Source organism: Macaca fascicularis, chromosome 2 (genome assembly GCF_037993035.2).
Source record: "Macaca fascicularis isolate 582-1 chromosome 2, T2T-MFA8v1.1".
NCBI lineage: Eukaryota > Metazoa > Chordata > Mammalia > Primates > Cercopithecidae > Macaca > Macaca fascicularis.
This window is the reverse complement of record NC_088376.1, coordinates 148,709,847-148,725,084: the sequence shown is the minus strand read 5'-3', so window position 1 is coordinate 148,725,084 and position 15,238 is coordinate 148,709,847. Positions and strand designations below refer to the sequence as shown.

Below are 15,238 nucleotides of genomic sequence, written 5' to 3'. Positions count from 1 at the left end.
TTAGAGTCACACATGCAATGAGTGTATGAGTTTCTCGCTGTGCCTGGCCCATTGTAGGTGGTTAGTAGATACAGTCATGTGTCGCTTAACAACAGGGACATGTCATGTTCTAAGGCAATTTCATCGTCGTACCAACATTGTAGAATGTGCTTACATATACCTAGATGGCACAGCCCACTACACACCTGAGCTGTATGGTGCAGCCCGTTGCTCCTAGGCTACGCACCTGCACAGCGCGTGACCAGACTGAATCCTGTAGGTAGTTGTAACACAATGGTGAGTATCTATGTATCTAAACACGGAGAAGGTACAGTGAAAATACAGTATTATAATATTATGAGACCACTGCGGTAAATGCAGTCGGTCAGTAACAGAGACAGCCTCACACAGCGCATGACTGTGTTTGCTGAGTGACCACAGGGCCCTTGTCCAGCGGTGACACTGTTGCTATCTGTACACACTGTCTAGTTTTACCTAATGCCTAACTCCTGGGGCTCTGCCCCACATGTCATCTCATCCTTTTCCCTAAAACCATTGGGCCAAGCTGGGCCAGGCTGGGCCAGATGCCCCCTGATGAGCAGGAGTGAAGAGGTATAAAAGCATCCCCTAACTTAAAGCCAGGAACCCTCGTTTGAGTCCTGGCTCTATCACTTCCTGGTATGTAACCTTGGGAAGGTCTTATCTCATACTCATCACTCAGAAAGCAGTTGGGGCAGGGCTGTGGGTGCTGTAGCACTCTGCAGCCTGTTAGTCCTCTACCAACATCATTTTGTACATGAAGAATTACCTGGCTCAGAGACCTCTAGGCACTTGTCCTAGGTCACACAGCATGTTCATGGCAGGGCTAGGATTGGCACACTCAGTGCCCCCAACCCCCTGCTGGTGACAGCTCCCCTAGTGTCAGAGTGCCAGCAGAGTGACAGGCACATAGTAGGTGTTTAGAAAATGTTTATGGCTCAACTAGTTTTGAGGATCTTTGTTGGATACCAGGCCCTGGTAGCCATCTGGGAGGCAGATTCCCCATTGTACTGGTGAACATGCAGACAGGCCCAAAGAGGCCAAGTGGGTTCCCCAAGCTTACACAGACAGGGAGAGGCCACACCCTCTACAGCCCCAGGTCCAGGGAGAGCAGTTGCAGTTGCCTGGACCCTATGGCCACAGTCTCCAGATCCTGTCCCTGCCCCAGTCCAAGGGAGCTCCAGAGGAGACCTCAGCGGGACCCACCCTCTCCCCTCTTCCCTCCCCTTCCTATTCTCTTCTCCCTAATTGCTCCAGGGGCAGCAGGCGTTGTTCCTAGGGTCAGACAGCTTCCAGGTGGCCAAATCCCTGCCCCAGTCATCTGCACTCCCACTTTCTAGCCATCCCTGGTCACCGTGTGACCATCAGACAGTTCTCTGGAGATAAAAGCTAATCGGCTTTTGCTGGCAGAGTGAGTACCCTCCGAGGCCCAGAGGGTTCCTTGGTGTTGAGTCAGCAAGGGCAGCAGGTAGGGCTGGGAGTTGGAATGGGGCAAATCCCACTCAGTCACTGTGCCCTTGGCTTTCAGAGGCCAGTCCAGGGAAAAAAGCTAATGAAAAGGGGAGAGGACCAACTTTTACCACGTATCTATCATGTGCCAGGCCCTTAGCTCACAAATCCCTGGGGTTATCCCACTTCACAGCTGTCTAACCTGAAGCTCAAAGAGGCCAAGTCACTTACCTGAAGTCACACAGCAGAGGCTGGACTTGAACTAGGTCTTTCTGATTCCAGAACCCGAAGGTTTGTCATTGCTCTAAGTGTCCAAATGCTCCTGTAGCTGCTCTAATGGGGGCCTCATTGAGGAGGCACACAGCAGAGGAAATAACAGCCTTCCCATTTCCAGAGCACATAGCAAGGGGCAGGGGATAACAAAGGTCTTGTAAAATGCAGCATGGGGCTCTGTAATCCCACTCCTTCCCCCTCCCTGCCCCTAAGCCCCAAGATAATGCATTTCCATATACTGGATTTCTGTTTAGCAAGGTTCACCTATGTTTCCCAGTCTTTGGAGTCTCTATTGGTGTCATTCATGGTGGTACAGGAGGCACCATTCACCATTTCCTCTCCTCCCATCATCATATGTCACTCAAATCTAGCAGGAGCCCCTTCTGTAATGTGGGCCTCAGGGCTTCATAAAGCCGGGCTGTGGAACTTGAATGCAGTAATGCTCACCCACACACTGGAAAATAAGAAGCACCAGCTTTAACTGAGCATTTACTGTGTGCTCACTGCAGTGGGTATTTTACCTGAAGGCTCTCTCTTAAGCCTCTCAACCACCTTATGAGAGAGCACCTGCCATTTTGCAGATGAGGAAAACCAAAACAAGGCAGGCACAGTGGTTACATAGCAAGTTCATGGGCACCCAGCAGTTAGCGCAGCTGGGATTCAAACGTGGTTACCGTTAGCACAATTATGATTACCATTACTCCAAGCCTGGTCCTGCTGAACAGTTTTAAATTACTGGAAAAGTCTGAAACTCCCAATGGGGGAGAAAGGTGACTTGGGAACCCCACATGATGGCGTTGTTTCCTGGCCCGAAGGGAACGGCTGGTTCAGTGCAAGACCTGGAATTTTCCAGTGGCACATGCAGCTGGGCCGCAGTGATTCCGTATCTCCCCAGACTTGGGCCCCACCCTTCCAGGAGCCAAAAGCCCATAAACATTCCTTGAGTGTCACTTGGCCTTCTTGTCATGTTGCTTCTGACCCTTGGCTTTCCAGAAGCTTCCATTGGGGTCTCTTGAAGCTTCTGTTCTCTGTTCCTTGAGACAGACTGGATTTCCAGATGCTCAGCCATGAATCTTTGGCAAACACATGGCAGAGGGGACTGCTGGGCTCGGGGAGAGTGAACAGGCCAGGTCTGGTGTCAGATTCCAGACCTGGATAAATTCCCATTATCTGCTGTGTGACCGCAGGTAAGTCTCTGCTTCTCTCTGAACAGCCCCCTTAGGGGTTAAAGTGAATGCTGGGTGCACAGCAGGCCTTGCAGGGTATCCAGTGCCCCACCTGGCCCCTGTGGAGGGGAACTGCTCTGAGTTTTCCAGGAAGGATGGTCAGATGCTGCTGGAGATTCCTTTCCATGGAAATGGCCGCTCCCCAGGTCCCAGGGGAAATGAAGGCTGGGTGTGTCCTGACTGTGGCACCTCACCTCCTGGGCCTCCACCTCTTGCTTTCAGGATCCTTGTGGGGATGGGAAAGGGGCATGGAAGGGCCGTAGGCCCAGCACTGCATGGGTAGGACCTGCCTTTGGGTCTGATGCCTTCAGATCTGATGTGCTTAGGTTCTTCTTTTTCTCTTTACCCCATGGGCCAGGCAGACCTCGAGAGTTTTGGGGGCCTAGACTGGGAGGCTCAGTGGTGCAAGGGTGTGGGATGCAGGGTCACTGTAGGTCAGACAGGTGGCCTGCAGCTCAAGCATCAGTGTCCTCACTGTGGAGGGCGGCTCACTCCTCAGCTGACATCTGACAAGAACTGAGTTAGAGAACCTCCTGTGCGCTGAGCTCTGGCGAGGAGTTTCCCCCTTCCTCTCCCTGAGCCCCAGAAGGTGGTCTCAGTGATCCCTATTTTGCAGATGAGGCCACTGAAGCTGGGGAAGGGCAATGACTTACCCAAAATCATGCAGAGGCAGCAGCAGGATTAGAACCAGCTCATCTTCCCAACCTGCCTAGGCAATGTAATGAGACTCCAACAGAAGAGGACTTCAGCAAAACTGCCTTCTCAGACCCTCAAGCACATGGAGTATTGGCTGCCTTTGTTCTGGGAAAAAAAATGCCTCGCTTCCTCTCTTTTCTCATGAATTAGAGAAAATTCCTTGTCTTTTCTCATCAGTTAAATTATCTTTTCTCTCCTCTGTGCCTTGTCTGTGCTGTAGAGTCCGTGAACTTTACCACATTGAATTTCAACTCTCACAATAGGTTCCCGAGATAAAGAATATTCTTCCCATTTTACCCAGATGAGAAAACGAGTTTCAGAAAGGGAGTCATTTGCCCAAGATCTCACAGCTAGAACAAAGGCAGAAAACTGAAGGGGCTAAGATGGTGGGCTCTGAAGCCAGACCGCCAGGGTTCACATTCTAGCTTCCTACTTGCCCTTCATAGCGTGGGCAAGTCACTTGACCTCTCTGATAAACCTCAGTTTCCACATCTGTGAAATGGGCAGTGTGAGTCCCCTCCCTGTGAGACAATCTGTGTGAAGTACTTTCCACAGGGTTTGGTTCCCAGACACACTGAATCAGTGGATAATTATCATCTGATTCTTAACACTTGTTACTTGGCAGAGCTGAGCTGTAAATCCAGCCCATGAGGCTTCTCCTGCCTGGCTGACCTCACCCTGCCTGCTTCTATCTGGTCTTTCAGGATGCGCGACGGCCCAGGGTGGGGCAGAGGATGAAGGAGAGGCAGAGGCAGGTTGGATCGAGGGGGCTGCCATTCTCCTCTCAGTTATCTGTGTGGTCCTGGTCACGGCCTTCAATGACTGGAGCAAAGAGAAACAGTTCCGGGGCCTGCAGAGCCGCATCGAGCAGGAACAGAAATTCACCGTGGTCCGGGCTGGCCAGGTGGTCCAGATCCCTGTGGCTGAGATCGTGGTTGGGGACATAGCCCAGGTCAAATATGGTAAGTGTCCCAGCCACAGAGCCAGGTTCTAAAGCTGGATTATAGGCAGAGGTGGGACAGGCCAGGCTGATGCAAAGAGATTGGCTCAAGGAAGGGGGTGCCTTCCTGAAGGCTGAACCCAAACCAAGATGTCTTCTGAGATCCTTTAGGAGGTAGAAGGGTACGTCCTGGAGGGGGTACAATCCCAGAATCCATTTAAATCAGAAATGACAAGTACATGGCACATGTGCCACCACTCTCCAGACTTCCACCCATAGCAGACATTACTAATCAGTCACAGCTCAGAGCCTGCATACAGCCGCAGAAGCCTTCTCAGCACAGCGTTCCAACAACCACTAATGCTCAGAATGGGTTTATTAGATGAAATCTGTTTCCCATCCCTGATTTGGCTGCTAATGGATGCTTGTTGGGCTAGAGGAGATGTTAGAAAGCCTATAAGTGGATAACTGAATATTCTGGACTTGTGCTACTGCCATGGAGAAAATGGGCAGGCTGGCACCAAAGGGAGTTTGAGCCAGATATGTCCTAGGTAAGTTGAGGCAGAAGGGTAGAGATTGGAGTGCCCCTCCTCACTCTGCCATAAAGGACTTGATTTCCCCTTGACAATGTGACTTTGTTGGGGCCTTCTCTACCCAGCCAAGACAGACTGGTTCCTTCCAAAAGATTTCCCCAAACCATAACTGAGACTAAAGAAGAATGAATTGTTGGGAGACCTGCACTCCAAGGTCAGGTGAGGTCAAGAGAAGCACTTCATAAAGTACATGCCTGCTTGAGCGAGGGTTGCAGGTCCCCAACCTCAGCCCTCCAGGCCTTGTTCTGTGCATCTTAGCTCCAGTCTTGAGCTATACATGGGCCGTCTGTGGGCACCATCTTGGTTCCTACACCCTGTGAGCTCTAGGCATTCTATCCCTGATGGCAAACCTTCCCTGGTAATCGCACCTTTAAGGGAATGTTCCAGCCTTCTAGCCACCTGAGAGCCTGCTGACTCCCCTGCCCTTCCTCTTGCCAGGTGACCTCCTTCCTGCTGATGGCCTCTTCATCCAGGGCAATGACCTCAAGATTGATGAAAGCTCCCTAACCGGAGAGTCTGACCAGGTGCGCAAGTCCGTGGACAAGGACCCCATGCTGCTGTCAGGTGAGCTTCAGCCTGATGTTGGGCCCATTCCCGTCGCCATGCACAGGGGATGCCTATGTGTCCCCTTCATGAGGCTGAAGGGACTCAGAGACTTTGATCCTTGGCTCTGGTATCTCCAGCCAGCTCAGCCCCAAGTGAGAACTCCCTTCCTTTTCCCTCACAAACACACATTGAGCCTACTGTGCACTCAGCAACCCGAGCCCTGGGGAGACTGCAGTGAATAAAATAGACAAAGCATCCCTTCCCTCATGGCATTGGCCTTCTAGTGACTTGGTTTACTAAAAAGCTGAACACTGAAACCCACTCTCATCAGAGATGAGACAGAATCAGTCAGGTGATAAGCGTTCTGGCCATGGCTGTGTGCCAGGCACTGGGCCCGGCACTGGGGCTGCAGCAGTGAGTGAGGCAGGAAAGGCTCAGCCCTGAGGAGCTTGTGGCGGAGCGAGGAACAGGGAGGAGATGTGAAAATTCCTGAGCAGAGAAGTGTGTGAAGAAAACAAACAGGGCACAAGGTGTACTGAGTGTGGGTGATGAGGAGGAGCTGGCCTTGTGACTATCCGAGGAAGAGCACACCAGGCAGAGGAAACAGCAGGGGCAAAAGCCCAGAGACAGGACCGGCTGGAGGCTGCAGTGAAATAGAGTGGAGAGGCCAGAGGTCAGGCCTCATGGGCCATGGTCAGCAGTTTGGAAATTGTGATGAGGATTCTCTGGAACAGTTTTAAGCAGTGAGCTGATCATGTTTACATTTTTACAAGCTCACTCAGGGGCAGAGAAGAGGTGGGGAAACCCTGCAGGGGTGACACACTAGCCAGGTGAGACCCCTTTTCACAGGGACACCCAAAAGGCCTTATTGGCCAGCAGTGCTCAGCAAACACCCTCTGCAAAGCTACTCTGGGTGTTTAGGCCAAGTGCTGGTACTATCTCCACCCCCAATTCACCAGTGATTCAGGCCCAGCCCCTGCCTATGGGAGCCCCCAGCCTAAATGGCCTTGGGGATTCAGGCCTACCAACAGCTAATCCTACAGTAGACGTGTGAGGAAGGTGTTGTGAGAAAGCCAAGGAAGAAGCAGAGCTCCCTGGAGGAGGTAGTGTTGAGCTGGGTTTTAAAGGATGAATAGGAGCTTTCCAAGTCCAATCGTAGAGAAACGGCCCTCCTAGCAGAGGGAACCACGTACAAAGGCACAGAGGTCTGAAAGAGTGTGGAATGTCCTGGAAATACAAGCAGGTCTACAGGACAGGATGGTAGGAGTAAGAGTAGAGGTGGGGGCATTTATTTATCCAGCATTTATTTAACCAACAATTGTTAAGCACATACTGTGTGCCACTAGTTAAGGGAACAAACAAGGTCCCTGCTGTCCTGGAGCTTAGAATTTAGTAAAGGAGAGAACCAGTAAAGGAACAAGCCAGCAAATATGCAAGGTAACTTCAGATAATGGTAAGTCAGATGAAGATGTTCCACCATCATAGTGAGATATAGAGACCTGCAGGGAAGGCACAGGAATCTGAGTTGGTCAAGGAAGGCCTGTCTGAAAAGGTTGCATTTGACCTAAAATCAGAACAATGAGAAGAAAAGTATTCCAAGCAGACAGACAGCAAGTGCAAAGCCCCCAGTGTCTCACTGAGAAACCATAGAATGCCCCAAATGACCTCTTAGAACATAGGGCCACATGAGAGTTCAATAAATTGTTACGGCCCTGTGGCCCTGGTCCTGCCCTCTGGGATGAAGTGGTTGACAGACAGAGCATCCTTGGGGGCAGTGGCCAGGTAAGTCCTCTGGATGTGTGGAAGCCCGGGGCAGGCATGGGCCTGAGAGGATGGAAACTTCAGACAGTTTGGAGAAGAGGGAAGAGGGGAGGATGCTGGCAGGAGGCTGGAGAGAGAATGTTCAGAATCACTGGCCTGACAGCATCACAAACCAGCCAAGGAGGAGGGCACAGGTGCAGAGAGACCCTGGAAAAGACACAATGGGCAGAGATGGGTGGGAAGCCAACCATCCAGCCTGGAGTGAGTCATAGGGTGGCTGCGTCTAGGAGCAGGGGCAAGAGGGCCCAGAGGGAACACAGGTGCCAAAAATAAGACAGTGCTGAAGGCAGAGGATGGGAGCAGGAGATTTCAGGATGATATTTCAGTTGACTGTGTATGCCAACTCTGTCAACAAGCCTCAAAACTTGGAGAGGCCGGGATGTCTCCAGGGAGACCAGAAGTCCCAGGAGACCAAGAGATCCTACAGGAGAGCTGAGGCCTGCAGGTCCTTGGAGACTCGGAAGAGAGCTCACCCCTTAGTGGGGAAGGACAAGGGGACTGAGGACAGACAGAAGGCATTCCAGGTCTCAGCAGGGATCCCAGTGAGTCCCGTGAAGCCTGGGCTGCTGGGGTCAGCATTGGTCTTGGCAGGATTCCCAGTCATTTTGGAATGGTGGCCTGTGAGCACTGAGATGAGAAAGGAGTGGCTGCAAATAGCCACTACAGGCCCTGTGAGCCCAAGTTGAACCAGCGGCTTTGGTCTGAATCTGGCTGGAAGCCTGGGTAGATGGAATAGGCCTGGGGCCTCTGGGTATCAGAAGACGTCAGCCAACGTCTCCAGGATGTCCTTGTGGACAGGAAGGAGAGGGGCATGTGGGAACCTGGAGATCTCGGTGGGTTCTTGCTGGTTCTTGGGTTGCTAGTAATCTGGTGGATGGTTTCTAGTGACCTTCCCTGGAGCTCTGTCCTGTTGCAGTGTGCGAAGTGTTCCCATCAGTCTCTCAGAGCCCACAAGTGCAGGAGGGTGGCAAAAAGAAAGCAACTGTCAGGATCCAGAAAGATGATCACAGGATGCAGGATGAACCAGATGGAAGAAAGTGAAGCTCCATGGCGAGCCTGAAGCCCTGGCATCCGAAATCCAATTGCGTGAGAGTCAGCAGGGCAAGGGAGTGTGGCTCAGCTCAAACTCGTAGGGAGAAACTGAGAAAGGGGCATAGCTGGCTCCATAGAAAGCAGTATAATTGGAAAGAGAATTCTGTAACAGTGGGGACCATTATAGGACAAAAGAGGCTGCCTGTAAGATAGTGAGTTCCCCGTCACTGACTGTCTATGAGCAGGATGTAGACAGGCTGCGGGTGGGGATGTTGGAGAGTGACCCACTGAGTGGGTACTGCATTCAGCGCCCCTCCCAACCCTGAGAATATGTTCACCATGCCCTGTCTCCCACTCTGCCTCTACTGCTGATCCACCTTGTCTTGCTCCCTTCAATCTGCCTCTGCTGAGGCTGTCCTCTCTTCCTAGTCTTGTTTCTTCCTCTTTGCCCACTTAACTTTTTCCCATCTGCTCAAGCCCCACCTCCTCCATGAAGGCTTCCCTGACCACCATTGCCCTGTGGCAGTCACCCCCTGAGCACCTGGGACCCACCTTTAGCCTGTGACACTCCACTTCATGCTTGGCCCAAACAGACACAGCCCCATCATGGTGACTGAGTTTTGCACTGCACAAACCATCTCAAATAAAATGAAGAACAAAATTCATAGACCATCCCACCACCCAATCAGATCTCACTGGTCGCACTTTTATAGGCTTTGCTGTCCTTGGCCACATGCACTTGTCCTTGGCCACAAACACAACACTACCAGGATGTGTTTCGGCATCAATCCTCTTGCCCACACAGGTCTGGGCAGCCGGGAGCTCTAAGCTGGAAGCTCTTAGAAGGTTGTGCCCAGCTCACCCCTGGGCCCTGCAGACCTTAGGCTCTGTCCTCCAGAGTGAGTGGGGTGAAGCTGTGCAGAGTGGTAGAGCAGAGCGTCAGGCTGAGCTGAACAGGACCTGAGCTCTCAAGCGAACTTGCTGTGTGGCCTCGGGCACATGGCTTTACTTCTTTGAGCTCATTTCCCTGGGAGGATGATAAGAATGTCGTTCATGATATGATGTAAGTGGATCCACTAGCACAGTGCTGCACAGGGAGGCTCAAGATGAGTTGGTCCCCTTCCCCATTCCTTGGGTGGGGCCTGGACTTGGGGGTGAAACAGACTGAGTTCTAATCCCAACTCTACTCCTTCTTAGCCAGGGACTTCCAACGAGCTTCTCCCCCTTCTGATTATGGCCCCAGCTCATGAGGTTGTGTTGAAATCTGGAACCTCCAGAAATATCCATTTCCCCCTCTCATCCTTCATCTCAAATATCTCCCCTTTCCCACCTCTCTGGGCTACCCACTTCCTCTCCATCATCTAACTCCTCCCTGCCTTCAGCCTGCAGTAGCCTGCCTCCCCCAGGGGGTGTTCCTTGATTAGTTTCTTCCCCGGTGTGTCATCTCATGCACTGGTTCAGCTTAGAAGAGGGCAGAAAGCACTCAGTTCTGGTCAGTTGGTCCAATCATGCTTGGCCCGTGACGCTGGACACGTCCCTTCACCTCTCTGAGCCTCTGTGTCTCTGTCAGTGCAATGGTGGAGCTGGTGGGGCCCCCACTGCCTACCCCACAGGGCTGTTGTGGGGACCCCAGGCATGCACACATGTGGCTGTCCTTTGCAAACAAACCCTGCAGGTGTGAGGTGCTATATGGTGTAGAAGGAACGTGGCATTTGGAGGCAGAACACCCAGATTCCAGCCCTCCAACTGCTCCCACTGTGGCCTCTGCCCCTCAGAACCTCAGTTTCCCCATCTGACAAATGAGGGCAGACCAGCCTTCAGAAAGACTCAAATGACCTCAACACTCAGGGCACCTAGGAAATCACCAAAACTAGGCAGATTTCCCCCTACCTTACTTACTGTCTGCCAAGGACAGACAGGCAGACACAAGCCTGTGTCTGGTGTATCTTCAGATGGCACAGAGTAAAAATGTTCAGAAATTGCAAACTTGTATGTCTGCAGGGCCAGGGCCAGGTAGGGAGAGCACAGGTGCCAAACCCAGACCGCAGCTGCTTCCCGTTGCTGCCTGCAGAAGTACCAGCCCAATCTGACCTCAGTGCTCGCTCTGCAAGAGGAGCCAGAAATCCAGATTTCCCTGTACAAGCTCTCAATGTTTAAGTATTAGCAAGAAATTCCCATTTTTTAAAGTCCCTATGGGTCAAGCCACATATGGGTGGGACCTAGAGTGCAAATTCTGACCTAGGCCTATTTTTTAGCTTTGTGTTTTAAGATAATTTCAAACTTTCAGAAAAGTTGCAAGGATGGTACAAAGAATACGGGCATGCCCTTCACTCTGATTTGGCTGTTGCTAACCTTTTGCCCTCTTTGCTGTCTGACAAATCTCACTCTCCCCCTCATCATGCAGATGTGATGGCCTTCTCCCACTAGACACTGCAGGTGTATCTCCCAAGAGCAAGGGTATTCTCATGCATAACCACAACAAGCCATCAATTCAGGAAACTTGACATTGATGCAGTACTGTTACCTGCTGTGCCATCCATATTCACATTCTGCCAATTGTGCCTGCAGCATTCTCCAGGCCAGGATCCTTGTGGGGCCCTATGTGCCACTTGGATATCCTGCCTCTTTGGTCTCCTTTCACATGGAGCAGCGCCTCATCTTTTCATTGTCTTCCTGGAAAGCCAGTGTTTTTTAAACCCTCCCAGGTCATGAACTTCCATGAGAGTTCCACTAAAGCAGTGATCCCAGATGCCCAAACGCCTGATCTTGCAGCATTTCAGGGGATTCGATGATCCCTAGAGGACCCTGGTCCTATCCCAATTTGCAGCTGGGGAAACTGAGGCCCAGATCAGAAGTGTAAGGCCCCACAGAGGTCAGGGGCAGGGCGGGAGCCAGACCCCAGTTCTGGGCTCTTCCTGTAGCCCCTATGCAGAAGCCTGCCTCCAAAGACTGAATGGACTTTATTTCCCACTAGGGTGGCCTTTTTGAAGCATCTTGTAGTAACTTCCACTGGGAAATGCAGTACTAGACTAGACGCCATCAATGTGGCAGTGAAAGGGGCTAGAGCCAGGGGGCCAGGATGGCGGGGCTGTCTTCAAAACACAGCAAGGCCTGGCTCCAGCAGGCCCAATGGCTCAACCCCTGCAAGACCCCGACATACCCTCCCCCCTTACCCCTGCCAGCCAGAGCACTAACAGCATGAGGTCATGCAGGACATCGGTAAACCCTCTGCCCACATCCCAGTGCCTGCTGCCCACCCCACCAAGCAGAAGGCCAGGCATGGGAGAGCCGGACCTACCAACACTGCCACCGCCTCCAGGGAGCCTAGGACGACACCGTGACTGCAGAAGGCCCAGTATGCTACTCGGCCCGCACTCTCTCCATTACACTACCCTGCCTCTTCTCCATGAGAGGCAGCGGGGTGTAGTGGATAGAGCACGGGTTCAAGTCCCGGCTCCACCACTCACAGCTGTGTGACCCTGGGCCATCACTCAAGCTCTCTGAGCCAGAAAGTGGTGGGCAGAGGGGCTGGGGATTGAACTTGCGCCAAAACCTACCTCACAGGGCTGTTGTGAGGAGGACACTTTGCCTACTGCCTCGTGCTCTGTGAGCGTGTGTTATTAACTGCATTAATAACAATAATAATGGAAGAACTGTGTCTGGGCTGGGAATCATATTGGCTTTGTTTGGTGCTTGTGCCTGGAGGCAGATAGTATCCCCCAGAAATGGCCTCTATCCCTTCTTCACAGCCTCTCCCCACTGAAGGAACCCTTTTAGAGGAGATGACCTCTCCCCTCTCCCTGTCCAGAAAGAGGCCTGGAAGGTCACACCCAGGAGATCAAGGAACCCTAGGTCCAGTGCCTACTGTCCTACGTCCTCTCTAACTTCAGTCATTCACCCTTTCTGGGCTCAGAAACCCCATTTTGCAAAAGGAGGCTTCCCAGTTCTGCTACCTACAGCTCAGCATATCCCACGAGCCACCACAGAAGGCTTTGGCTCCAAGACTGCCACCATCTGGACCAGCTCAGGGCTGGTCCTGCTGTTCAGGACAGGCCCAAGGCCAGGATGGGCTTTGAGCCTGCAGCTGGGAAGGTCCTGGCCATTCTCTGCTGCCAGGTCAGAGACCAAGGAACATCCCCTCCACAGGACTAGGACAGGGACAGAAGCTTGGGCAGGATGGGACAGACAGTCCCATCCACGGAAACCACAGTGTTCCCTAAGCCTGGGCTCCCTTTTCCTCCTACCCATGGGATGGCTGGTAGCTCCCCACCGCTCTCCGACCCCGCTCTCGCTCCTCAGGGCTGCTCCAGGCAGCTCTCCCACCAACTTTGTCCCCAAGGTGGAAAGAGCACAAGATTGGAGCCACAGACCAGCTTCCATCCCAGCTCTGCCTTCCTGGGCTGAATACAGAGGTGACTCCCTGAGCTGCTGCCCTATCTGTGAAATGGGGTGAGGCTGACCACTTCACAGACTATGGCAGCTGAGCGAAAAGTGGCTCAGATGGAACTTGACACATCATGAATGCTCAGAAGATATTCTCTTCCTTCCTCCGCCTCCACCCAAAAATACTCTCAGTGGCTCCCTATTGAACACCAAGCAAAGACTCCGCTCTGTCACTCTCCGCTCACGCACCTTCTCCCTTAGTGGGCGCTGAGCTTTGGCCCGGCCGCCCACCGCCATCATACTGGGACACCTCCCACTTTTGCCTGGCTGTGTCCCCTCCGGCCCGCCACATCTTTTGGTTGATTTTGTCTTGCATTGCTGTAGATCTGTGTGCCTATCTGCTCTCCTTGACCCCAGCTAGACTGTGAGCTCCTGGAGGGCAGGGACCACAGGGGTCCCTCCCACAGGCCCAAGAGTCTGGCATGGAGTTGACACCCCACCATGTCTGTCCATCAAGTGAAGGACTGTGGAGCTGTCCACCAGAAGGGGGTGCCATCTGGTCATTCTGTCCACACAGGCCTCTGCCGGCCTCTCCACACCCTCTTCTTCCCGAGATGTAGCTGTCTACCCCACCCAGGACATGCCCTGGGCTGTTCTTCCTGGGACGGAGTGTTGAGACACTATCGCTGAGATGTGGTGACCTAAGCCAGCTCCCTCCCCACTCTGCAGATGACAAAACTGAGGTCCAGAGAGGAGAGGGCCTGTCCCCAAGGTCACATAGCAATCAGAATTAGACACCAGGTCCCAGGTGCCCTCTTCCGGGTCTAGGGCTCTCTCTCCACCCCTCCCCGTGCTTGTCTTCTGAAGGGCTCCGTGGGCAGTTAGAGGAGGTGGGGGCTACAGTGTGCTGCCCAACGGACTGTGGTCAGTGAGGTCCCACTAGGCCCTATCAGGGCCTCCATCCCCAAGAGGCTCCCACCTCTGCCCCCTACCCAAAGACCCTGTGGTCGTCCTTTTAGAGGTTTAGCCCACTGCCCTTTGACTTGGATGTCTGTGGCTCTACTATTAATTGCTTCTGCCATGGTGTTAAGCATTGTCCTCTGCAGGGGACTTGTGGAGCTGGAGGGGACAGCCTAGGAAATGCCCCAGTCCTTTGGAGTCTTCCCCTGGCAGGAGGGCCTGGGAGAGGAGAGAGCACAGCCCAGCGAGGTGTGGGAGGAGGGGGAACAGCTGGGATGAATGTGACCCTTTGCAAAACATAAAGATGATTTATTAGGGGTGTCAGTATTCCCAATTGTATATGTAGTACATACCCACCCTGGAAAGTTCAAAATAGTACAAAAAAATGTGCTGGAGTTGCAGCTCCAAACCAGGCTGTGCGGGGGAGGCCCAGAGGACACTCCCACTCAGACCGTGCCTTCAGGGGGCTCATGGTCATGTGAAGGAGCCAGGCCTGGAAGCACCCCCGGAGAAGACTGCAGGTGATTCAGAGGAGACAGATGAAGTCCCCTAGTGGGAGTCAGGAGGGCCACCCAAGGCGAAGGGCATTCATCCTGTGGAGGAGGTTTTGAACAAGAGGTGAAGGAAGGGCATTCAGGTGGTCACTGTGAGCGAAGGCCAGGGGGGTAGACACCAAGGCCCAGTGAGCTGTGCACACTCCAAGGGCAGAGGCCACGAGACAGGACTCAGTGTCCAGGGCCCAAGAAGGCTGAGGTCTCATCCAGGGGGCGCTGACTAAGTGGTTTGGACCTCAGGGAGGCTTCCAAACCCTCAAAGAGGGGAATGGAACTGGGGAGACACAGGTAAGAGCAGAGGCTTGGGGATACCAGAGAACAGACGGAGGGAGGACTGGGAAATTGTGGATGCCCCGTCTCCCCTGCCCTGGCTGTTGCTGGGCTCTGGAGGACACCCTGGCGCATCTCCAGGGCTGGGCGGGGAGCGCTCTATGCCTAAGCCCCTCTCTGGCATCCTCCTCCCACCTCCCTGCCTCCGGATGTGGGTGTAGAGCTGCCAGCTCCCTGCTGCAATGGGAGCGATTAGATTAGAAGGTGATTTGGGGGTCTGATTATCTTGGGTGGAAATTGGCCCCCTGCATCTTTTTCCATCCTGTCTTGGCTTGGGAGGTGGGGAGCAGCCTCTTGGTTGCCACCTAAGCCGGAGAACCAATGCCTTCATATCCAACAAACCTTTCTACTGATGTGTCTCAGACCAGAATGTGAGGGCCTTGTCCCCTGAAGGTGAAGTGGAAGGTAACAAAGACA

General features: G+C 53.0%; 1 protein-coding gene across 20 annotated transcripts in view; it reads left to right on the top strand.

Annotated features, from left to right (window-relative positions):
• The window catches only part of ATP2B2 (ATPase plasma membrane Ca2+ transporting 2), a 382,664-nt gene that overhangs the window by 297,998 nt on the left and 69,428 nt on the right, over positions 1-15,238 (top strand). For all 20 annotated transcript variants that reach the window (XM_045384728.3, XM_005547813.5, XM_074032979.1 and 17 more), the window contains 2 exons: positions 4,367-4,624; positions 5,634-5,759. In XM_045384728.3, coding sequence (XP_045240663.1) covers positions 4,367-4,624; positions 5,634-5,759 — 384 coding nt within the window. The remainder of the gene's footprint in view (positions 1-4,366; positions 4,625-5,633; positions 5,760-15,238) is intronic.